The 26,787-nt window shown below is 42.2% G+C and overlaps 1 protein-coding gene across 26 annotated transcripts in view; it reads right to left on the bottom strand.

Moving 5' to 3' along the window:
- RGS6 (regulator of G protein signaling 6) overlaps positions 1 to 26,522 on the bottom strand; it is a 544,783-nt gene extending 518,261 nt beyond the window's left edge. For 7 of the 26 annotated variants that reach the window (XM_026008524.2, XM_026008530.2, XM_026008531.2 and 4 more), the window contains exons 1-2: positions 25,614 to 26,016; positions 1,526 to 1,629 (exon numbers count right to left, since the gene is read on the bottom strand). In XM_026008524.2, the coding sequence (XP_025864309.2) occupies positions 1,526 to 1,609 (84 nt within the window). In that variant the 5' untranslated portion in view covers positions 1,610 to 1,629; positions 25,614 to 26,016. Of the gene's footprint in view, positions 1 to 1,525; positions 1,630 to 24,839; positions 25,077 to 25,141; positions 25,409 to 25,613; positions 26,017 to 26,316 lie in introns of those variants that run through there. The other 19 variants (XM_072761912.1, XM_072761919.1, XM_072761924.1 and 16 more) reach the window with 8 other exon arrangements.
- Positions 26,523 to 26,787: the final 265 nt, after the last annotated feature.

Here is a 26,787-nt window from a genome sequence, read left to right as displayed (position 1 = left end):
TATGTAGTACAGTTAGGCGAAACTTTCACAAACATTGAAGCCTTAAAAAGCTGTATTAATAAGAAGCAGTTATTACTGTTGTGCCCAAGATCGCGAATCCGAGAAACCACCAAGGAGCCAACACCGATGCAATCACACGAGGGTTTATTTACAAGCTCGAGCCTGGGTCCAAGTATCAGTCCTGCTCTGCTTGTCCAGGGGTAGGGGATTTTGTTCAATTTCCTGGGTCCCACAATTACCTCAAATTCAACATATGCACAAATAAAACCTATGTGCCATATTTCCTTCCTTTAAGACAGTCTTCCAAATGTCCCCATTTGAATGAACAGCAGCAATGTCTTTCTATAACCCAAGGTTAAACGCAGTCATCTTTGATTCTTTATTCCGCTCCTAATTCTATATTCATTCCATTTCCAAGTCATTTTTAATGCAGACTCTTTAATCCCTTTGCTCAGTCTCACTCAATTCTGAGGGGGCATTTCTCCTGCTAAATTAACATCCTCCTTACCTTTCTCACAGAGACAAAAACACCAACAGCACCCCCTCAAGCCTCAAATCTACCTTCACAACCATACATCTGGCACCCTGGGGCAAGACTCACAATTCCAAAGAGATATTAATTTTACAACTCTTGGCACAAAAGTTGTTCATGATTAAATTGCTTATGGTTTGACAATCTAAAAATCTGGCTCCATCCAGACTCTCTTCCCAAAACCTAACCTCCATTACTCTATGTAAGCCACCTATGCCCCCAAGTCACTGGTTCTGGTTGCTGTTCACTTTCTTCAGCTCCTTCCCTCTGCTGAATGCATCTCACCACCTGGAATATTGTTCTTCCCTTCTGCTTTCCACATAAAGCAGTCCTACTCATCCTTTAAAACTGAGTTCAAAGACTACTTTTCCACCAGTCCACACCTGACCTCTGAGCCTGGAAGTAATCACCCCCTCCTCTGATTTCATGTAACACTCTATTTGCACCTTTTTTTTGAAAATTAACACTTAGACTATTACAGTTATTTCTGTACATCTTATGTCTCCTACCAACTGCGAATACATGCACACCTCTGTATCTCCCATAGCATCTAGACCAGTTCTTGTACAATAAGGGCTCAAAAACAATGTTATACAAAGGCCTTTACCTTGAAGGAGAATAGATCTCCCTCTGCATTGCTTGGGCAATCTTTGCTTTTTTAAAGAAAACCAAATCTGGGGCGCCTGGCCGGCTCACTCTATAGAGCATGTGCCTCTTGATCTCAGGGTTGTTAAGTTCAAGCCCCACATTCAGTGTAGAGATTACTTAAAAATAAAATCTTTAAAGAAAATCAAATCATATTTTTCAAGTATGACAAACCTAAGTTCCTTGAGTTTTGAATTGGAAAATCAGAGGATATGAGAAGAAAATGATATTCATTTATCAGTCAAGGCAGTTTAGGCAGAAAACATTTGTCAAGCTGTCAACCATCAGTCAACCCTACACACAACAAACACACAGGCAGCACCCCCAGCTTTTAATGAGAGGCCTTACTTTGCGGTAGACTATCATATTTGGAGAACTTTCTTCTGGGTCAGCAATCCCCACTGCTCTTTGGTCCCCAGTTCCCTGAGCCATGCCGGATGTCTTCACTCACGCTGCAAAAATAAATGAACAGACCATTAAGACATGAAAAAATTATATAGAGAAAGCTCTTAATGCAAAGAAGTATCTTTTGGCAGGTGATATGAAAATAAAACATGAAGAATTTTATATTTTTCCTCTTGATTTCAGCAGTATTTAAAAAAATGTTTAGGGGAAACTGGGGTCTTGTTATCCATATACATTCTTCTAATCCCAAAGCAACATGTTCATTCATTATTTTCAGCCCAGAATCTTGTACCCTAAAGGTAAGCTCATGCCAGTTCTAAATAATCTCCTGAAGACAGATGAAGCACACTCATTTTGATGTTGATTTTGTCTTACCAAAGCTCACTTCCTGATTAATTCTATGTTTTAAAATCTGAAATACTTTATCAGGAAAATGCAAATCAAAACCACAAGGAAATACCACTTTATATCTACTAGGATGGTCATAGTAAAAAAGAAAAACCTCAAATAACAAGTGTTGACAAGGATGTGGGGAAATCTAAGCACTGTGTCTTGTGGTAGGAATGTAAAATGGTTCAGTCGCTATGAAAAATAGTCTAGTAGTTCCTCAAAAGTTAAACACAGAATCACCAATAACCTGAAAATTCAACTATATCCCAAAGAACTGAAAACAAATATTCAAACAAATAGAATACAAACATTCACAGCAGTACTCTTCACAACAGCCAAAACATGGAAACAACTCAGTGCCCATCAACTGATGAATGGATAAACCAAATATGGTCTATCCCTACCACAGAATAAAATTCACCCATGAAAATCTGTAAAGTATTGATACAACATTGATTTATCTTGAAAACATCATGCTTAGTAAAAGAAGCCAGACACAAAAATCACTGCAATGGATTGAATGTTCACACCCCCATCCAAATTCATATGTTGAAATCCTAACCCCCAGTGTGACATATAACCTTTGGGAGGTGATTAATGCCCTTATAAGAGAACTCTCAGAGAGCTCCCTTCTGCCATGTGAAGACCTAGTGAGGGCAGCCTGGGTGGCTCAGTGGTTTAGCGCCGCCTTCAGCCCAGGGTGTGATCCTGGAGACTCAGGATTGAGTCCCACATCGGGCTCCCCGCATGGAGCCTGCTTCTCCCTCTGCCTGTGTCTCTGCCTCTCTCGTGTGTGCTCTGTGTCTCTCATGAATAAAAAAATATTTTAAAGACATAGTGAGAATAAAGCCATCCATGGGCCACACACTAAATCCGCTCAAGCCTAGATCTTGGACTTTCCAGCTTCCAGAAATATGAGAAATAAATGTCTGTTGTTTATACGCCAGCCAATTTATGATATTCTGTTACAGCAGCCCAAACAGACTAAGAGATATATTGTATAATTCCATTTATGTAGAATATCTAGAACAGGTAAATGTGTAGATACAGGAAGCAGGTTGGTAGCTGCCAACAGCTGGGCAGAGAATGGAATGGGGTTACTGCTTAATGGATATGGGGTCTCCTCTGGGATAACGAAAACATTTTTGCACTAGATAGGGGTGAAGGATGCAAAACATTGTGAATGTGTTAAATGCCACTGAAATATATTCTTTAAAGTAGTTAATTTTCTGTTATCTGAATTTTACCTCAATTAAGTAAAGTGAATATTTTTAATTTGACCTTTTTAAAAAGCCTGAAAAGGTATCAGTGAAACAATGACAGAATTTTTGAGAAACGAAGTTCAGTTCTTGGTATCATACGCTATTTGCTGTGCTACTCTGAACAAGTTAACCTATTGGGTTCTCTTTGTTAACTTCCTTTTAAAACAAAATGCTGAATGCCTGCTGTATACCCAGAATCATGCTGAGGCCCCTCCCTCTACATTGCTCTCATCAGTAAAATGTGAATTCCATGGAGTACTCACAGGTGAGGGCCTAATAAACTGAATGTGAATGTATCATATAAAGCCATAAAAGTCCTATACAAATGTTATCACTAAGCTGAGAGCCTGCCTGGGTTATTTGCACAAAATTCATAGGCTGTTCATCAAAGAAACTTTTATAAATACCATACTTGGCAGAAAAGGCCATTTCAATTCAAAATAAAAATGCAGGAAATATTTTATTGTAAAATAAGTTGGTACCAAAGGTCATTCCATAAAAACAGATTTGGATAGAAGATGGGCAAGAGACAGGAATTTGTCATTTGTGCTAAGAATTTAAATGCCCACGGTATAACCATTTGAATGTTGCTTGCTTTCTTCATCATTTGTGAATTAAGATGCATTTTTAAAGTTAGATTACATGAAGAGATAAAAAACATCCTTCTCTTATCTCTACGCATTGTAATATCAGTGTTTCTATGAATATAGTGCTACATGCAACGCTGATTATTAATTCCAATCAGTGACTTTTAAAGTTAAATGAACAACACACTTTTATTTTTCAACAGCTACTTATTTGCCTACTCCTTTGCCTGAATACAGAATATAACAGAGCATGAAAAACAAAAATTGAGTCCATTTATGTCTGCTCATTTATATATGTAATAGAGCCATTTTTGGGTTTCTGGCTTTATTTGTAAATGAACACTCTGACTTTAATGACCATATTATCTCCCACCTAGAAAACTGTTAAAACAGCAAGGTTGGGAATGACCTAGAAACAATCCTGTCAGCCCTACCTTTGCCTTTCCCTGGCCGCTCCCCGCCCCCTACAGAAACATTTCTGGTGTTACAACAAGCCACTGGTCCAGGACTGGGACTTCAGACTACAAGTGCAGGCAGACAGTCTCCATGTTAGGAATTTCAGTGAGTCTAGTATGTAGTAGAAAAGCTTCTATTTTTGGTTCCTCTAGCAGCTCATTTTGAAACTCAATGTCATTTAACTTTCCTGTGTCTAGAAAGGATCATTTCTAAAATAGTGATATAATCACTTTCCAGGCCATGTGTCAACAGATGCTAGAGAAACAGGATGCAAAACCTACACAGGTAAGGAGGTTATAATTATATTCATTGACTATGATGCTAGAGTTCATGACATTAAAGGGCTATATTTTCATTCATTACAATATAGCATGAAATATTTATTTTTAAATGAAGTACAATAGAAATGAAATAGGAATATTTTACATCTCATGGTAGCAGAACCCCAAAAACTTCTTCATGTTATTTATATATACTGCATGTATGCATACAAAGTAAATAATTCAGGACCTTTTATTTTAATATTTGGAGAATGTGAATGTTTTTCTGAAAACGCACACCTACATTTCAACAGAAAGAAAGCACAGTAATGATATTCCTTTCCTATCATGGCTTACAGCTAACAAAGGGGAGAACTGAAAACACCTTAAGAGCTTGATTTTTGAAGTCCCCAAGAAGAGACAGGTAGCTAAGTGGTTACAAGCTGGCATCTGTCATCAGACCGATCCACATCCGAATTTAGGTTCCACCACTTACAAGCAGTGAGACCTGAGGCAAGCTACTTCACCTCTCTGTGCCTTTGCTTCCTTATCTGTCACCACCATCCCAGCATAGCAGAAAGCCTTCTGAACTGAGTGGCCTGGTTCCCCAAACTGATTGCAATTAACTAGCTGTCAGAACCAGGTGAGGCCACAGCGTCTCTGGACTCCAGGTGGACAATAACTGTAAAACCCTGCATCTTCACTATTCCTCCCAGCTGCCCAGAACCTCAGAACTTCATGTTTCTAACTTTCCTTCAAACCACCTCTCTTCAATCATTACTGCCTATATCCTAGCCTGTGTCCTTGAGTCATGGCAATGCTCATGCTGAACTTGTCAAAGAATCACAGAACTGCTGGAGTGAAGCGTCCCCTCCCAGACTGGGCATCCCTCCCCTTGAAGTAATTTCCGTAACACTACCACCCACCACCAGGTGCGGTGGGACTCAACATTTCTTCTTGGAGCAAACACACGGAGCATCCACTCACTCAAGCTGCATGCTAGGCCCTGGAGATATAAAGATAAATCAGACACAGATGCTCTCATTAAAGTGTTCAGAGTCCAGGAGGGGGGACAGACATGTCCACAGACACAGGACATCGTAACATGTGGGTGTTTGGTTATCCTGGCACAGGATAGAACCTGGCAGCTGAGATCAGAGCAGAAGGATGGATAGGAGTCTGGGGGAGGCAGAAGAGGCCATTTCAGCCTAGCGGACAATGCAGGCATGACCATCTGAAGTCCCAGAAGAAGTAGGTACCCAAGAGAAAAAAAAAAAACATGAAGACAATATGATCTCAAGGAGATTAAGTGGATAGTCAAATGTGGGGTAAGAAAAAACAGGGTTTCGCACCTCTCTTGGTTTACTCATTCAACAGGGATCTCTACTAAAGCCAATTCTGCTTGGGTTGGAGTCTTTGTCGGTGGGGTTCACCCCTCTATCCCCAACACCTAGAAGAGGGTGTGGCACAGAGTAGGCACTCAAATATTCCTAAATGATGAAATTGATAATATTCTACCAAGATGCAGTGCACTCCTTCAGGAACATTCATCTAGATAAAATGCCATTAAAACTGCCCCACAAAGAAGGCTCTTTAATGACAAAGAACTATGTACAGAATCAGATTTTCCCCCCAGAATTTATTGGTATGAGTCAGCCCTGAACTCAGGAATCCATGAGCTATCTATATTTATTTGGGAGAGCATGTGGCACAAGCTGGGGAGGGGGAGAGGGGCAAAGGGAGAGGGAGAGAGAGTATGTTAAGCAGACTGCACGCCCAGCATGGAGCCCAAGATGGGGCTGGATCTCACGACCCTGGGATCATGACCCGAGCTGAAATCAAGAGTCAGACACTTCACCGACTGAGCTGCCCAGGTGTTCCATCCATGAGCAATTTAGATAAGAAGGAATATGTGGGAGGATGGAAAGTATAGTGAGGAGAGACCCTGTGAATAACAGAACAACTGAGCATTTCTATGACTCAAACTCTGATTAGTGAATCTTCTGCAAATCAGGACTGCAATTTACTCCAAACTTATGTTGCATCCGTAGCTTGCAGTTACAACAAATGCCAGCTGTCTTCCTTTGTAATGCCAGCCTCTCTAGAGCAAGCAAAGCCTAGAGTCCAGCAGATAACAATGCTGAGCCCAGCAGGTAGAAGGACCTCAGTAATGTGGATAAGGAAGGGGCTTTGAAGTCACACCTGAAATAGCATCTCAGCTCTGGCTACACCAAGACTGCTGGGTAGCCTTTGGCAGTTGACCACCTCCCCCCTCACTCCCACCTGGAAGATGAGACCCCTCTACTTTGCAGAGTTGCTTTTGAAGAGGAAATAAAATAAGGCATGCACATTCCCTGGTGCAGAATGAAGGTAGCGACTGACCGGCAGTCTGCTTTCATGAAATCCCAGGCCACCAGCATCAAAATCGTTGGAGAAACCCTTCCCCCCACCTCAGGGATTCAGAGATGAAGCCATCAGCTGTTCAGCAAGCCTCTCTGGTGACCCTGACACACAACTAAGAGACCACCTCAGTGACACGCCAGTGCCGCTGAGATCACCATCACATGCCACTGAACGTGTTAAACGTCATGCCTACCCCTCTCTGTATCTAGCCCTCCAAATTCTATTCAGGGAAATATCTTGTGGGAGAGGTAAACAAAGCCTGACTGTAATATAGCCTGAATATTTGTGCTGCCAAAGAAGAATTTCTGTTGATGTGATTTCCTCTCCTCCATATTGTATCAACTTCACATTGTCTGCCTCAGCCCATTAAAACCCAATGGATTTTTTTTTTTTCTGACATCAGCAATGTTAAGCACTTGAGGAAAAAAAGATTTACAAGATGTGTGCTAGCTCAGTAGTACAAGCTTGTTTATATAGCTGTAATCTGACTGAGTGGGCAGGAGCCTCCAGGGGGGAAAAAGAAAGAACAACGACTCTGAAGTACACATGACTCTTCCTGTTTAGTGGTCCTGCTGACGTGATGGCTTCTATATAGGCGAACTCAAAGTCCAGGTGCTCAGTGACAGAGCAAGAGTCGGCTGCAGGTCTGACACCAAAGATCTTAAAGCAAGGTGCTAGAGCTCAATCCCTAGGGGCCAGTTTTGGTGGCCATGCCAGGCACCCAGGATTCTGCTGGGATGTAATCGTTTGATCATTTCAGGACGTTAGTTAGCATTCAGTGGTTCCCAAAAGCTGGTCCAGACCTGAACCAGACTGGCAGCCACAGAATCACCCAGGGTGGACTCTAAAGATACAGGTTCCTGGGCCCCATGCCCCTCAAAATTCCAATCTGGTAGGCCTAGGGTGGCCCCTGGAGATTTATTATGTAAGCAGTCCCCAGGTGATGTGGAAGCCCAGTCAGGTCTGGGAACCACTGACCTGGATTCCACGAGCCTGCCTTCTCTTCTTCTCTTCCCCTAACCCCTCCACCCCAGCCACACTGCCTACTGTCTGGGCAACCATGTGGAGGTGGAGCTCCTTCAGCTTCCCTTGTATTTAGGCAGAAACTCTCTGTACTGAAAAAAAAAGCAAGGGTCCTGGAGTCAAAGAACAGGCTTTCAATCCTGGCCAGGCCATGTGATCATGAACAACTTAGGGCTATACTTACTTAGCGTCTCTGAGCCTTGGTTTCCTCATCTATAAAATGGAACAAATACTGATGACCTGTATCAGGGGTTCTCAGCCTTGTCTGCCTCTCAGAATTGCCCAGCAAAGGTATCACAGCAATTCTAACAAGTGGCTGATACTATTCCCACTCAACAGATGAGAAAACTGAGGCCCAAGAACATAGGTCACTTGCCAAAAGTAAAGCAGCTTATCAACCAAGAAACTAAAAATCCAAACCCAGGACTGCCTCCAATGCCCACATAATTCCAACTTGTCACACTTGGTCTCCAGTGACATCAAAATTCAAAATATATTCAAAATAATATTTTGTAAATATACAAAATTTAGTATATATTTAAATATAAAGTAGTTAGCAACTCTATACTACATATAATGTACTTAGTAGTAAGTACTTATGACACATAGTACAATTGATACATAGTAGGACCTCAACAGATTTGTGGTTCCTGCCTACTGCTTCCTAGTATATCAGTGAGGTTGACTTCCCCATACTAACCCAACCTTAAGACATATAAATACAATCCTCTTTAAGTTGCCACAGCTGCCTTACAGCCCAAACAAACTAAATTTTTGTTAAAAGCTGCTTATAAATATAAATATTTTTACATTCTTCATACTAAACAAAAGTCCTTAAAAAAATTAATCTGGGAGGGAGAAGCAGAAAGTTTTTCACATAATGTGATGTGCTTGGTCATGTGATATGGCTCACAGTCCTATTACTGCAATTGCTACTCCAAGTTCAGCTCCACCCAGGCATCCTCTCTCACCAGGGCTCTGGACTCCACACTTCCCTGGACAGCCCCAGACCCTGCTAACTCATCCATTCTTCCTGCCTTTCCAACTCTTCCCTAAACAGTATGCCCGCTATGTCCTTCCAACCTCCTCTCTGAACTCCGACCTTCAGTGACCTTCATGAAAACCTGGCTTCCCCCCAAAACACTCTCCTCCCCTGAAGACCAGCTGTTCTCATCCCCACATATCTCAAACCAGGAAGTAAGAGAAGCATCCTCCTGGCTCCCCATTGCTGCTTCAAACTATTTCCCTTCCATCTTCCTACACAAGTTCCTGCACTTGTGGCACTCAGACCATCCAGCTATGCCACTTTCTACCCACCCTCACTACTATTTCCTGCCTCCCTCCCATGAAGCCTTTTCATCTCCTAAGAACTCCTGCTTCCCATTCTCAGAGGTTTTCTTCTCCATCCCTCACTCCTTCATCAATCTCAATAACTTGAACATCAGAGTCAAAGATCTATCTGGAAGGTGGGTTTCTCCATCCTTTTATTTCCCAACCTAAACCCTTTCCTCCACCCCTCTACCTCAGCCACCATTGCACATGGCCACATGCTGAATCCCATCATCAATGGTGACTGTACCACCTCAAATCCCAGTTCACTTACCAGTTCTTTCCAATCTATTTACTTGACATTCACTGCACACATTTTTTCAAACTTTTTTAGACACTTAATCCATGGAACTCATAAGTTTTTTTACCCTCCATTACTACTCCTCCTCACTCTGCCTTCACATCCTTCTCTCAGTAGTCCCATCATTTTAGCCACTCATAGTCACACCCTTGCAAACATCCTCAACTGCCTCAATATGCCCTTTCTGTGGCAGATTTCCAGGCAAAACTCTGATGCTGATGGACCCATAATATCCACCATATAATATCCACATATCTCAACATCTAAACTCACACCCAAGCAGGTGTACTCTTTGTGGTGGGAGTGAGGAAGAAATCACACAACCAGACTGGCTATATTTTAAATTCATGAGCACAAACTTTAAATTAGTCAACACTGCCTGTCAAATCTAAGATGTTTTCCCAACGAGTTTGCTGTCTCCCTATCTGAATTGGCTAGCTCATGTACTCTTTTTGCCCAAGCTTCACACACAGTCTCAGTTGATAGGCTCACTTCAAAATTCGTTGAAGAAATGGAAGCCATCAAAAGGCAAGTCTCTCATCTTGAGGCACCTTCATCTAAACCACCATGTTCTTTGACTTCCCTCCTCTTGCAATAGAGGAAGTGTTGCCATATTTACTAAAGGGAAATTGCTCCACTCTTGCTCTTAATTGGAAGATGATAGAATATTCCTCCTCACTTATCCCCTAGCACCACACCAACAGGGCTCTAGTATAATAACAATGGATTATAGGCCAAACATCTGCAAGGCACAAACTCTCTGAGGACTTCTTATGTCAAGAGAGGATACATAAACAAGGACACGAGGGGAATTTGAAGTTTCTAGCACCTACAGCTACAGCTATACACAGTTAAACACAGCTCAACTCTTGGCCAAATTAAATAAAACCTTGCATGAAAGGCCTAGTTACCTTAATTCCCACTACCGGATACACTATGCGCGGCTTTTGACAAAAAAATTACAAGACATATATAAGGCAAGAAAAAAATACAGTCTGAAAGACAAACAATCATCAGGACCAGACTCAGGGCACAAATGTTGAAATTATCAGACAAGAAATTTAATATAACTGTGATTAAATATGCTACAGGCTCTGATAGAAAAAGCAGATGGTAATGAGGGCAGAGAGATAGAAACTCTTTTTTTAAAAAAAAAAAAAAAACCCTCAAAAAAGTAAATGCTAGGGGCAGCCCAGGTGGCTCAGTGGTTTAGCGCCACCTTTTGCCCAGGGCCTGATCCTGGAGATCCGGGATGGAGTCCCACGTCAGGCTCCCTGCATGGAGCCTGCTTCTCCCTCTGCCTGTGTCTCTGCCTCTCTCTCTCTCTCTCTCTCCCTCTCTCTCTCTCTCTCTCTCTCATTCTCTCTCTCTCATGAATAAACAAATAAAATCTTTAAAAAAAATAGTAAATGCTAAAAGTCAAAAACACTGTAACAAATGAAGAATGCCTTCCAAGGGCTCATTGGTAGGCTCAAAATGGACAAGGAAAGAATCAGTGACCCTGAAGGTCAATAGAAACTTTCCAAACTGAAAAGAGAGAGGGAGGGAGGGAGGGAGGGAGGGAGAGAGAGAGAGAGAGAGAGAGAGAGAGAGAGAAATTTTTAAGAACTGAGACAGAATAGTCAAAAACTATGGCACAATAGCCAAAGGTATAACATAAGTGTAATTGGAATGCCAGGAGAAGAAAGAGAAAGAAGTGGAAATATCTGAAGGTATAATAACTGAGAACATTCCAAGGTTTCTGAAATTTAAAAAGATTCCAATAAATCTAGGAAGGTCTAGAAACCACAAACCACAAACTAGAAATATCAGATAACACAAATCACTATAAATTTAAAATATATATATATATATATTTATATATATATTTTATATAAACCCTAGGTGTATGCCCTTGGGGCAGCTCAAAAAAAAAAAAAAAACCCTAGGTGTATATATTTAATTGCAAAAAATCAAAGAGAGAAGATCTCAAAAGACCCCACAGGGAAAAAACTCTTACCTTAAAAGGAACAAGCACAAGAATCACAGATGGCTTCTGATCAGAAACCACAGAAGAGCAAGAGAGTGGAGTGAAATAGCTAAAATATTGAAAGGAAAAACGCCAAATTAGAATTCCACATCTAGTAAGATTCTTCTTCAAAATGAAAAGAAAAATCATCTTTCTCAGACAAATAAATAATGAGTAAGTTTATCACTAGTAAATTTGCCCTTCAGGAAATGCTAGTTTAGGCAGAGAAAATTATAGAAGTCAAAAACTTGGGTCTACAAAAATAAAGAACCATCAAGGAAGAAATAAAGGGAAAATAAAATATTTTCCTTTTTTATTCTTAATTGATTTAGGAGAAAGGAATAGACATTCTTGAAGAACGTTCAAGGGACAAGAAAAAAAAACATACTTTTTTTAAAGATTAGCATACCAGGGGCACCTCCGTGGTGTAGTCGGTTGAGTGTCCAACTTGATTTTGGCTCAGGTTATGATCTCAGGGTGTTGAAATTAAGCCTCTCATCAGGCTATACACTCAGTGGGGAGTCTGCTTAGATTTCTCTCTCCTCCCACTTCTCTGCCTCCCAAAATAAATAAATCTTAAAAGAGAGAGAGAGATTAGTATATTAAGGCCTAAGACAGAGCTCTGGAATAGCGCTTTGCAATCAATTAGTTCAAAGGTTGGCAAACTGCGGCCAAGGGGACAAATCTAGCCTGCTGACTGTTTTTGTATGGTCTGTGGGCTAAGACTGGTTTTTACATTTTTAGAAGGTTGAAAAAAGTTAAGAGGAATACTTTCTAACACATGAAAACTATACAAGAATCAAATTTCTGTGTCCATAAATAAAGTTTTATAAATAAACACTTTTGTTTACTTATTGTCTGTACTGGTTTTGCACTACAATAGCAGAGTTGAGTAGCTGCAAGAGAGACCATATGGCCCACAAAGCTCAAAGTATTTACTGTTTTGATCCTTTTCATAAAAAACTTCCTGTTTCCTGAACAAGCCCAATCATTTAATTTTTCAGAGGATGAACCCAAAGTCTGAGAGATCAAATCATATTCTAACGTCATCTTGCTGGTTAGTAATAGAGGCAGCATTAAAATTTAGGTCTTCAGGTTCCAAGGATCTTTCCTCCCACATGAGAGAACTTACATTTTATTAGTATGAGCTCTAAGATCACTGTGTCTAATACTACTGACTATAGGGACTGCAGAAGCAACGCTTATTATTCTCTGATTTCACATGATAAAGACTGTATCACTGCCAGGGAAGAAGTAGGAGTGACAGAGAAGCTTTGCCAATTTTTATACACAAGAAGGGGATGACTAAGAAATAAAGAGGAGTGCGTGTTCCCAGGGGACCCAAGAAGAAAGGCACTCCTATTGGCTTTTTTTTTTAAGAATGTCAGTTATATTCCTTGATTCTTTTTCTTTCTTCTTTTTTAAAACAGGTAAAATAGGTATCTTCTTACCCCAAAACTAGGCATTTAAATATCAAGTGCATCTATTCTATGACTCCAGACTGCCTACATTTGCTGCAGCAGTAATACCCTTTTCTCTTCTGGAGATAGCAAGATTTAAGAAACAAACAAAGAAAAAAGATCTATTCAGGAAGCTCATCAGGCAGAAGCAATATAGGTCAAAGAAATAACAATTGAATAGGTTTCTAGAGCTGCTTACACTTTTACTTGTATTTGATGGAAGACAAAAACAGTACAATTAGCATGTACCACTTCCTACAGGGTGGGGGGGGGCGGCTACCTTATTACAGAACAACCCTCAAGAACTAGAAAAGACAGATAATATTTGAAAAAGGAGAGGCAAAGAGGACATGTGAGACCAAGATCCAAAAGAAAAGGGAAGTGCAGAGGTGAGCCAGATATTCCATGCAACTACTCTGTAAGCATGTAGTCAAATTCAACGTCTATCCATGAAAATACTCTTAGCCAATTTTGAAAGTAAAGGAACTTGCTTAACCTGATAAAGGGTATTTATGAAACATAGCAACCATAATATTTAATAGTCACACTTTGAAAACTTTCCCACTGAGATTAGGAATGAGACAAGGCTGCCTGCTATGACCACTTCTATTCTGTGTTATCATAGAGGTCTAAGCCAGCACAACAGGCAAGAAAATAAAAGGAAAGGAAGGAAGGGAAGACTGCAAAGGAAGAAGGTAGTTTGATTGTGTACATGGAAATTCCATAATAATCTACACAGAATTATTTGAATTAATAAGTGAATTTAGGAAAGTCATTGGATAAATAAAAATCAGCTGTATTTCTGTATACCCACAGACTAACAACCAGAAAATATGTTTTAAAATGCTATCATTTATAATAGCATCAACTGACTTCAAATACTACAACTATATATCTGAAGAAAGATGTGCCATACCTTTACCACATGGAGAACAGAGATGAAAGATCTAAATAATTGACGGGATACACCACATTAATGAATTGAAAGAGGCAAAATTTTAAAGACATTAGTTTTTAAAAAAAGACATTAGGGGATCCCTGGGTGGCTCACTGGTTTGGCGCCTGCCTTTGGCCCAGGGCGTGATCCTGGAGGCCCAGGATCGAGTCCCACATCAGGCTCCTGGCATGGAGCCTGTTTCTCCCTCCTCCTGTGTCTCTGCCTCTCTCTCTCTCTCATAAATAAATAAATAAATAAATAAATAAATAAATAAATAAATAAAACCAAAAAAAAAGACATTAGTTTATTCCTAAATTGGGCTAGAGATTTAATTCTGTCCCAATCAAAATCCCATCAAAAGAGGCTTTTAAAATTTGTAGAGTAATGCATATGTCTAAGAATTAGACATTCCTTAAATAAGAACAAAACTGGACACATGCTATCAGATATGGACTCCTTATTGAGCTATATTAAGACAGTGTGGTATCAGAATAAGAATAGCCAAATAGAACAATAGAAAGTGCTAGAAAGCAGATAGAGGTCTACATATAAATGATCACCTGATTTATAATGAAATGACCTTTCAGAGCTGTGGAAGAGACTTTTCAATAAGTAGCATAGGAGGTTAATTGGATATACATGTGGAAAACAAAATAAATATGGATCTCTTTTTTATGTCATGGGTAAAAAAAAATCAACCTCAGGTGGATCTTTTACCTACAGGTAAAAGGCAAAACAATTGGGCTTCTACAAATCAAAATAGGAAAATAACTTCATGACCTTAGGGTGGGCAAACATTTCTTCAGCAGTCACAGAAAACGATAACCATAAGGGAAGAGGTTAGCAAGTTGAATTACACTTATAGCAAGATCTCCTAATCAAAGAGAGTCAAATGGCAAGCCACAGAATAATAAAAGATATTTTAAATACATATAACTGGGTAGAATATTTGTATTCAGATTTGTTTTTAAAAATTCCTACAAATCAATAAGGAAAAGACAATCCAATTTTAAAATAGGCAATAAACTTGAACAGAGACTATAAAAGAAAACAAAAGTGACCAAAAAAATATTAGAAAGACACAACACAACACCATTAGTCACCAGGGCAAATCAAAACCACAATGAAGCACCACTACATACCCACCATAATGTCTAAAATTTAAAAGTTTGACAATCCCAAGTGTTGACAAGTAGGTAGAGAAACCGAAACACTCAAACTGATGACAGGAATATAAACTGGTACAACCACTTAGAAAAACTCTTTGTAGGGATCCCTGGGTGGCGCAGCAGTTTGGCACCTGCCTTTGGCCCAGGGCGCGATCCTGGAGACCCGGGATCGAATCCCACGTCAGGCTCCCGGTGCATGGAGCCTGCTTCTCCCTCTACCTATGTCTCTGCCTCTCTCTCTCTCTCTGTATGACTCTCATAAATAAATAATAAAAAAAAATTTTAAAGAAAAACTCTTTGTAAGAACTTACTAAATTTGGAAATACATACCGCAGTCCCAGCAATCCGGTCTTAGGGGTATACCATGCAGAAATGCATTCACATGTACACCAAAAAACACACAAAACAGTTTAGAGCAGCATTATTCATAGTAGCCCTAAACTGGAAATGTCCCAAATGCCCATCAACAAATAGTAGATGAATGAACCATCTGGAAAATGTTACAAAGTGGACTGCTATACAGCAATAAAAAGAAACTACTGCTCCACATCACAATGTGGAGGACTCTCTCAAATAATGTGCACAAGAAGCCACAAAAAAGGAGGTATATACATATATCTAAAGTTCCATGTATATTTCATCTACTTTCAAAATTGGAACACCACGGTATTAGAAGTCGGTTTAGTAGTTACAATGGGGGAAAGAGACGGTGTAATTATTGGGAGGGTACATGAGGTAGTTTCCAGGGGAACAGTAATATTCTCTCTCTTGATCTGGGAGTGAAAATATGGATGTATGTACTATTTGAAAATGTACTGAGCAATGATTTATGTGCTTTTCTGTGAATGTCTGAATGTCTTACCCTCTAAAATTGTATGTTTAAAGAAGAATAGTGCAAATATTCTGGGAGAAGGATACAGCATCTCTTGTTCTCAAGGGGCACCTGAGCTATCTCAGGTATAGCAATGCAAAAAGTGATAGAGCTGCAGGATTGCAGGGATGGTGGATGAGCCAGAGGTGGTGTCTGTCACCATTAGACACACTCGCTCTGGCATCTGTGCAGCAGCTATAGATCAGAAGCAGTAATCCTTGAATGAGAAAGCTGGTAGAGAAGCGAAACGAGATTAGAAACACACAATTGAGGGAATGTTTCACATTATTCAAAAGCTTTATTTTGGATAATGAAATTTTCCAACTCTTACACAAAGTATCTCACAATTTTCAAATAGTGGCTGAAATACTCTGCATTCATTCTACTGTCTAGTAAATGAAACCCAAAGTCCTTCAACCAGGTTAGAAGATTGAGACAGCTACTGCTTCTTATTATCCAGTATATTTTTTGCTCTCGAATTTGCTTCTTAGAGGGAAAGATGGGCCCATGATCTATCCCAGTTAGAGTATGCTGTATCACTGGGCATACTAATTGGATTAAGTTAGACAATCGGGACCAATCAGGATCCTTCCTGGAGACCAAGATAAGGACACTGGAAAAAAGAAGACCCCTTTCATGTGAGGGACAGTGTGAAAAGGATATTAGTAGATGGACATGAGAGACCATCTTCTTTTTCTCTAGTGTCACCATAGGAAGAAGTCAAGACAATGAGGTATCAAGTTAAAAATGCTGACAGTCCCATTCAAGTCCCTGGATCCAGCCATGCCTGAATTCCCCGATGTATGAGTCACATAAATTCCTTTTCTTGAGTTGGTTTAAATTTTGCTTTAATTCAGTTCTTTCAGGTTTTTTTCTATAAGCCAGAAAGCCCTGAATCTCCATTATCACCCCCACCACTATGTATGTATGTGGCATTCAAGTACCCAACAGACTGGACCAATTTGAATTTCTAGTCTTGTCCAATCACTGTCCATCTTCCTATGGCCAACAGCATGTCCAATCTCAACCTCGGGAAACATACCCCATCCAAGAATTACCAATAAGCCAAGTTCAACTTAAACCAATCTACTCCCAAACACACATTTGATAGCCAACACGTCATTCCTGGTATGGATGATTAGAAAATACAAGAAACTGGGGCTTAGGCACAGATTTTTGTAAAGTGGGGGAGGGAGGTTGTAAGGCAGATGGCAGGCAGGGGAAGCGGTTTTTGCAGAGAAGCTTTTGAAAGCTACAGGAAGCCAAAGAAATGAAAACCTGGAATTGACAGCATATGCTTTGGCACGAAGCTAAATACCCTACGCATTGGGGTGAGACATCTGAGAACTTCCTAATCAGTTCTGCCAAGCAAGTTAAATGAGGTTTATCCCAGATTCATCCACTTTACCCTTGAGCCACAGGAAGATCTGGGAGTCAGCGGTCAAGCTCTCAGTCGGAAAGTCTAAAAGGTATTGAATGTTTGGACAGACAGCCTGACACCGTGCAGGGAAGTAAGTACTCATTTATTTGCACAGGAATTGTGTATTGACTCTAATAAAGCAAAACCATTACAAGCATTTCAGCAGGGGAGTGACCTCTTAGAAAAATAGCAACTAGAAATTCACCATGACACACTCTCTATTACCAACAGAATGTGAAGAAAACGTCACTCACAATCTACTTTGTTTTCTCTTTACTTTCGGTAAACATAAATATTTATTAAACAATATTGCTTACCATCTAGATTTCCCTTATCCCTGTATCCCCTTAAGTTTCAAGTTCACTAACATGGACTTGTCCTGCCTAAAGGGTTGTTAAGGACCTGATTCTCAAGAGGGGGATATTCTTTGCCCACTTTTTCATCTCTGTCCTTTTATTTACACTGAAATGCCTCAAGCATACCCTCGCTACCTCTATCCCCCACCCCCATCTCTGCAGGCCACAAAGCCCTGGGTTATCAAATGTCCAATTCACCCATCCAACATCTTCCATGAAATCTCTTGGTAAATCTCTCCCCCATCCCATTTACATGTGCCTGTCTTACCACATTCCGGTTCTCTTTTCTCCCCCCACAGAATTTTAAACTTCTCGAAAACAGGAGTCATACCTCATTAATCATCATCTAGAAAAGGCTGTTCAGTAGTGGGACCTACTGCCGATGAGGACAAGCCAGGCGAAAAGCAGGGAGGAACAGAAGAGACCTTAGACAAACTGTGCCCTGGTGGAAGAACCCCCACCCTCACCCCAACTAAACGCTGCCTGAACCAGAGACTTCCAGGAACAATCTCTCTTTCAGTAATGCCCTCGGAGCACTCACAATTTCTCAGCCCTATTCTTCATTTGGGGAGAATGCAGATCAATACTGTTGAGCTACTTTGTGCAATGTCACAGACCCTGGGGTTCCGGCAAAAGCCAGCCAGCAGCCAAGCCCCTAAACTATCTGCCATTCTAAAAGGTAAAGTGCCTTCCCCTAAAAATAAAAAAAATAAAAAAATAAAAAAATAAAAAAAAATCTAAAATATAATCAATAAATTTATTCTTTGGGAATGCATCCTTTCTATTTTGACCAGCTGCTGAATCAGTCTTTGTTTTAGGATGTATGGTCAGCAAAATGATATAATGGCATCTTCCTGCTTGGTTTGGAATCTGAATACAGTAGCACTTACATAGCAGCTTCAGGGAAAAATACATTGGACATTTTTTCAAGTTGCTTTTCTCCTAGAGAGGTCACAAACATGAAAAACAAAGCTAGCTCAAACAAGTGTTTGGCTTGGACTGGGCAATGTACATCTACATAATGTTTTTCTAATTGAAATGAGTTGCTAGTGACTAAAAATGAATGGCAACAACAAGGCTTTCTGAGCAGCACATACATACCCTTTGCTTTAACACAGTCCTCACCTGTCCCTGATACCTTCCCAGCCCTGAGGTTCAGTGTCACACGCCATTCATCATCACACATGGGTGGCTTGGTTTGCTTTTAGAAAAAAATAAAAGTGTTGTTTGGTAACCATATTTCTATCAAAACTGGGTCAGAAGGCCCCATGTTTCCAGGAACATGGGTTCTTAACTCTGAAAGCAAACAATAATTGCTTTACTCACCAATTATCAACACCTTTACCTGCAAAGCTTGCTGTTATCCTTCTCTTCACCTATGAAATTTCCACCTATTTCTCAAAGCCTGTCTCTACTAGGTCTGATCATACAATGTTCTCCCTCTGCACCGAACTGTACTTACTGGCTTTGTTATCTATTTGCTACCTAATCTGACTTATAAAATTCCATGCATTTTTTCCTAAACTGTCATTAACATCCTTCATTGTAAATTTTCTGTTTATTTCTAATATCTCTCCAAGATAAGTAAAATGATCTGAAAGGTAAGGTTTAAATCTGAATGGTTTAAATCTCTCAGCGTCAGACTCCTAACTCGGGGAAATGAACAAGGGGTAGTGGAAGGGAAGGTGGGCAGGGGAATGAGGTGACTGTGTCATGGGCACTAAGGGGGGCACTTGATGGGATGAGTACTGGGTGTTATACTATTTGTTGACAAATCAAACTCCAATAAAAAATATATATCTACAAAAAAAATAAATAAATCTCCCAGTGTCCCTCTACTCAATAACTATCTCACATAGGGCATGTGGTTGAACCTCTTCTTCAGCCTCAGTCTTTTTGTCCATAAAATGGGAGTAATAGCACCTAATTCTTGCTAAGAGGCTGTGATCTACAAAAAGTTTTACAAGTGCGGAGAATTATCAGTCCACTGCTTTAAGACAGATTCACAACTTTATAGGACAGGCGACTTTTTATTTAGAAAAACAAGTGCTTTCTCAAGCATATACTATGTGAGTGGCCTTGTGTGGGATCCAGGATAAAAATCATGGTTTTAAAAAAAAAAAAGCAGACCACAGACAGTGGGTGAGACAAATATTAGTGTATAACTACAAACCAGGATGATGACTTCAGTATATCATCAATCCAAGATTATCTAGCCAGGCAAAATCAAGTAAACAATAAGAATGGGGGTAATAACCATTTGCACCTTGTATCCACACCTACACCTGCCCACACACCTGCACCCAGACTAGTCCATGCATCTCTACCAATACTTGTTCATCCTCCCTCCCATATTCATCCACCTCGAGCTGCCACTCTACAAGTCAATAACTCTACAAATGTTCACCAACTCCTATTATTCCAAACACTGTAAGAGATACCAAGGGTAGAGGCGAAAAACACCGCAAGGTGTTTCAAGGGTGCTTCAAGGGTGGCTCACAATCTGGCACGAGACACAGCCAGGCAGCAGCAGTCTCTGATTTTCACATCTCTTCCCGTGGGCATTAGAGGCCTTTAGGCTTGAGGAAACAGACTCATCCTCGGTGACTGCAGAGGCAGATCTTTCCCATTCCACCCTCTCCACCTAGTGTCTGGGCCACTTGTTTTCTATGAGCCTTCTCAAATCCACTCTTAGAACTATGGAACAGATTCTCCAAGGGATTTGGGAGTGCCTCAAATGCAAGTCCCCAGGAACAGAAGAGGGAACCATTACCCTGAAATACAGACTTCCCAAGAGATTCACTTTGGAGGAGGTCATTGAGAGGACGTGACCACCTGGTGACCCAGGAGCTGGACCTGGGCACTCAGAGGCTCCCCACGCCCTCTTGTCCTTGGAATGTTTGCTCTGCCCACCTTTCCCACAGTGGAGCCTTCTGCAAGGACACAGCCCCGGGAGAATAAGGTGTTGTTGAACTCCCTCCAGACTGAATGCCTACCTGGACCCCATTAAGGCTGCTATAAAAACCTTAAGACTCCGGCAGGCAACTCCGGCAGGCAATACAGTATAGAGGTCTATTATCTTGCAGCTGCTCCAGACAAAGCTCATATGTAAATTTCCTTGCTAATTAAACCTGCCACCTACCATTCAGAAGTGACCTGTTTCCTCTGTCCCCTTACCCTCCTTGTACCCAGCTGGGTTTCAGATTACACCCAAGAAACTCCCAGGGCTGCAAACCAACAACTCTAATCAAAATTATTACATAATAGGCAGTTGGTGTGACAGGCTCCACCTCCTGGCGTCACTGTGCCTCCTCTGTGCAGCATGCCAGCAGGTTCTCGTTTCCTCCCAACCACTCAGCCTCCAGGGGCATTTGGTTATTCCTGTCTGGTAGATGAGGAAACTGACGTTCAGAGACACCATCAACAGGGTTTTTAATAGCCTGTTGTATGACTTTAAGACCCACCAGTCTCAGGTCTCTGGGCTCGGGGGGCTGGCAGGTCTTCAGAAAGCCTGGTACAGGTGACCAAGGGCTTGTCACCACTTCATCCCATTCACACAGGTTCATGCAGTGCTCATCTCAGAGGGCTTTGCCTGAGGTGTGCATCCCTCCAGGCAAGGAAATAGTTTCCTGGGTAGAGCAGGTACTAATGAATAAGAGAACTCTACCATGCAAAAACTTCAAGATGACTTTTCCTTTTTTACTAAGTATTGACAAAAGCCAAGACCGTGCATCTCACAACTCACTTGGATAGCCTGGTGATGTGACATCTACTTTGTTCCTACTCAAATATTTACGCTTTTTAACTCTCCATCCATACCAATGGAGGTTGTCTGCACCCTATGTTTCTAACACCTAAGTAGAAGGATTAATTTTCTAGTCACAAAGCAGCCACACAAGGATGACCAAAAGTTGTAATGGGGGTATTTCAGCCAGCTGTAATCTCCAAGCCATCAAATGCATTCACTCGGTGTCCTGTCTGTAGGGGGAAGTGACGAAGAATATCCTTGGGTGTCAGTCAGAAATCAGGCCTGGGTCTGATTTCTGGTGCTGCCACCGAGCAGTGTTGTAGACTTATGTAGGTTAATGCTTTTTCTAAGTCTTAGGTCCCCATTTTGCCATGTTCTAAGGAGCATTGCTCTACCTTTCGGAGAGGGTCGGGGGCAGGAATCTAGGCCATTGCTTCCTTGATCTTCTGCTTTGGTAGCCAGGAAAATTAATAGTGAATTTACACACATAGACACACCCTTTAGGGAATGTACATGTGGCAGGAAATGAATTGCCTCTTCTAGGTCTCAGGAAGGCAACAGTGAAGCATTCATAAGCTTTGCAGTTTGTAACACTTCAAGCAGGTACTCTGAGCTACTATTTAAGATAACTCATTAGGTTTAATGTTCATCTTAACGGCCTACTTATAAGCACTTTTGCTTTCCTTGCACTTTAAAGAACTGGGTTTCATGACTGATTATTGCTCTTACTATAGACTTAATGGTTCCAAATTCTGGATGATTATCTTTCTCATCTTGACTATTTCAGAAAGTTTTTCTCCATGTTTAAAACTAATATTGATTCAACCGATGCTTACTGAGGTCCTACTGGCAGGTGCGTTGCTGGGTACAAGGCAGATGAATCCAAAGAAAAGTGAAAAAGGGATTCTTGCCCCCAAAGAGCTCATCATCTAGCTCCGAGTGTGGTCTCCAAACCGTCAGAGTCAGCATCATCTGGGGACTTGTTAGAAATGTAAATTCTCAGGCCCCACCCCAGACCTGATTACATCAGAAACTCTGGGGTTGACCTCAGCCATTTGTGTTTGAAAAAGTCTGCTTCAAACAACTATCATTGTCATCAAATGTCAAAATAACAAGTATGATAGTTTATTAACTAAATCTCAAAGTTTCATTTATCTTTTGAGGAAACAGAAGCCCATGGACCAAAGGCCACATGAGGTGGAGAAATTGAAACTGGAACTCAGTTACCTGCCCCCCCCCCCCCACACACACACCCAACTCTACATATAGCCAACATCCTTTTTCTTTTCTGACGCTTTAATCCCAAAATCTTATGGAGAACCCCAAGTACTACCAACCCAAAGGAAAAAACCTTCCCTTTTCAAAGAAAACAGAAGAGAAACTACTGTCTTTGAAAATAAGGACCACTAACAAAAATTTAAATCTGATCTATTGAAACCATCCAGTAAACTAGCAGTAATTTCCCAAACCTTTAACACATCCAAGTTCCATTTACAAGACTTGAAAATTGGGAGGCTGGGGGAGAGAAGTATAAAAATACAATGAATAACGTGATCTGAATAAAATCTGGAAAAATATACAGTATGCAGAAGTGTCAACTGTGGTTCGCCTTCCAGGGGAGAATTATAAACGATCTTTTTTCTTTGTATTTCTCTGAATTTTTCCCAATGGTTGTATATTACTTTGGTAATCAAGAAGAAAAGTAAAACTGCTTCTTGAAATGTTACCTCCAAATCACTCAACATGAAGCCTTATTTTGTAATTCCATTTCTCTCCATACAGCAGGATACTGTGTGTGTAGTAATTATTTATATCATGCCATATGTTACGATGAAGATGAAATTCTGTAAATACATTCCTTCCAGCAGGCACTAAAAATGAAGAGGTTAAATGCTTTCCTAGGTTCAAAGCACTATGAATTAAGATAAGCTAACTGTGAAGCTAAAAGAAACATTTATTGAAATCTCTGAGAGCATCCCTTTTGAAAAACGTTGATGTGACACATAGCTCCTTACTCATACCGCCCTGATGTTTAACCCCTGGCACAAAACAGAATGTTCAGCAATTCCTGGCAATGTCTTAGGAGTTCAGGGGATAAAATGCATGGGAAAATATCAGAGAAATAAGAAACAGAGTGATCCTACTTTCATATAAAATTCTGTCCCTGTGGACAAAAAGACATCCAAAATTACTGGCAAATTTCATTGTCCTTGATACCCTTTAAAAAAGATGTTTTTCTTTCTCAAGAAATGTTTGCTCATTTAAAAAATATCTACATCAGTTACCTTACTCAATGAGCCATAAAGAAGTAGATAAATAAATAAGAACCGTCTCATTTAAGGAGACATTTCTGCTGCAGAAGCACTGCTGTAATGTTTCACTTGATAAGACAAATTCATTCCCTTGAAGAAAAACTAGCATTGTTTTACTGAAACTCTGAGCAAAATAAATTCAGTGAGTGTTAATTAAGCCTTTTAAATGAGGCAGGAAAGTTAAGTTAACCAATGTGATGACTATGAAAGAGGAAATTCTAGCGGCTACCTGTTTTACCAAAATACCTTACAACAGCTGACATTTCTAGAATTTACAGACGCTTTCAGGAAAGAATGAGTTGCGGGGGGGGGGGGGGCGGATAATATATTATACCTCAGCATTTATACTAAGATCACCAGACTGATGCAACAATTCGCTTAACAGTAGTATTAGAGAACTCAGAAAGAACTTATTATCTTGGGTTTGGCTGTTGAGCACGCAAGCTTTCACTTACACAGGGGCATCGCCAAAGAGCCTTAAATTTCCCTCAGTCCTCTGCTTACTTTTTTTCACAGAGCAGTCTCACCCACTGCAAAACTGATCAATTAGTAATAATAAATAACATAAAGAATGTACAACTCTCAGAAAGTTTCTCCAACCCCCAGTTCCCACGCCATATAATTACCCACCTGCCTACGCAAATTGATCTACAGAGGCTCGCTGTTAACATGAAGCTAAACCTAACAGTCCCCTCTCAAACACTTTTTGACAGAACGCACACAAACTTGTGGCTGGGTCTGTAACTCCGTACAGACACTTAGAAGCCTAGTTCTCAGTCTTCCGTCTCTCATCCCCCTCTGGTGAGACAAGGGTCCAATGTGGGGGTTTTGCCTAAGGCTGCCTATTTCTGCAGTCTTACTTTGGGGCTGCTAAAAAGGTATTAATTAAAAAGTACCGGCAGACCCAGCTTCTAAGCATTGATCAATGCTGAACAACAAGCCCAAGCCAACAAGCCCCAAAATACCTTCGATTTGTAACACAGACAAGCCGCTCCTCTCAACAAGAAATAACGTTCCTCCTCCATCAAATTTAAAAAACAAAATTAAATGCAACAGCTTCCATTCTGAACAACGTTAAATTTTCTGGGTCACTTTTTTCTGTCTCCCCGGGGGCCACGTCTACAGCCTGACAGTGGCGGTAGATAGGGTGTCTTCATGCAAGCACTGTAGCTGTCGCCCTAAGAGCGTGAATACCTTACCGTGGCTTGTCCTGCAGCAGGTCCCAAAGGGCTGACCTCCCCCCCCACCCCCACCCTGCCCTCCACACCTCACCACCACTTGCTTTCTTTTCCTCCAAACTGCAAAAGGGCGAGCCTCTTCAGAGAAGAACTTAATGAACGTCTGCTTCTGGGGTAAAGGTGCCCCACCTGCTATCACAAAATCCTAAGACTGGAGGCACCTAAGAGCACGCACCCTGTGCTCGCTGGACCCAGTCAGCGAGCGCTTGGCACCAGAACCCCGGGAACATGATTTATATGCAGACCTGCACCCATCCCACACAAGTCCGCACGCCAGCTTGCCGAACCACTTATGTAAGCTCGTGCCTCTACAGTCCCAAACTGCACACACACGCATACACACGCTCCGACACCTGTCACGCATCCGAAATGGGCAGCGTCCACACTCAGGGGATGAGATGAAATCAACACATATGAATGGGGGAGAGGGGGGAGCTACCGTCTTAAGACATCTTTCCCCCCCATTTGTTTCTTGCCCGTTTTTGTCACAACTACAATTACCTTGGCAACCAAAGAATTGCACTGACTCGCCCTCCGGCTTCTGAATTTCTCCTAAAGCCAAGCTCGCGCCAGGTTCATGGTAAAGCTAGAGAGAAGCCCCGGGGACCAGGGGCCGCAGCCTCCGCGGGCCGGAGGGGACGTCCGAGGCGGTCTCCCCGCGGCTCTCCAGCGACTTGCGGCGGCGGCGAGCGCGGGGCTCAGCGAGCGGAGAGCGGAGCCCGGCGCCGGCGAGGAGGCGCGGCGGGGCGCATGGTGCTGGGCGCGGGGCGCTCGGGGTCTCCGGCGCTCGGCCCTCGCCCGCCCCGCCCGCCCCGGGCCGCCGGGGCGCGCGGAGGTCGGTCCGCCCCCTCGGCGCCCGCCGGTTCCCGCAGCGGAGGGCAGCCGGAGCCGGGCGGAGCTCTCGCCGCGAGCAGGGCCGGGCGCAGGAGCTGCCCCAACTCGCGAAGCCGCTCAGCTCCGCCGCTCGCGAACCGCCGCAGGGCGCCCGCTGTCGGGTGTGGAGCGGAGCTGCAGCCCCGGACCGCGCGCACCTGGGCGCCGGCACCTGGGCCGCGAGCTGCACGGCGCGGGGCGGGGCCGAGGGCCGAGGGGGCGGGGCCGGGGGGCGAGGGGCGGGGCCGGGGGCCGAGGGGGCGGGGCCGAGGGCCGAGGGGCGGGGCCGAAGCACCTGCGCGCGTCCCTGGGGAGCCGCCGCCCCGCTCACCTGCTCCCAGCGCCGCGGACCGTGCAGCCTGTGATTCGCCCGAGGAAGGGAAACCCTGGAAATTCCTGGCAGTTTAGGTGCCGCCCAGACAACTGGGAGCCCGGCTCAGCGAGGCGGAGTCTCCTCCTGTCGGTCTCGAGAGCTGGCCGCGTCTGGAAACTTCAGCGGCGTCAGTCAGGGTTGTCTTAGGGATTCCAGGTCCGGAGGCGTTTGCTCCGGGAGCTTTGAATCGCTTAAATGTAGCTGGCGCCCTCTAAATTAAAACGGGCCACCGCGATCGTCAGGGATATTGTGGCTGACCTCGTCATTTTTATCGATTCAGCATTTACACCACGTGCTGCATTTGGAATGGTTTATGATCATTCGTATCTGGAACACCACAAAGGAATTTTCAAGAAAAATTAACTCTTGCGGGTATTCTTGGGGAACGAAAGAAAAAAGTTGAAGACAAAAATGAAAAAGGGTGACTTG

Source organism: Vulpes vulpes, chromosome 6 (genome assembly GCF_048418805.1).
Source record: "Vulpes vulpes isolate BD-2025 chromosome 6, VulVul3, whole genome shotgun sequence".
Lineage (NCBI taxonomy): Eukaryota > Metazoa > Chordata > Mammalia > Carnivora > Canidae > Vulpes > Vulpes vulpes.
This window is presented reverse-complemented; position numbering and strand designations above follow the sequence as displayed.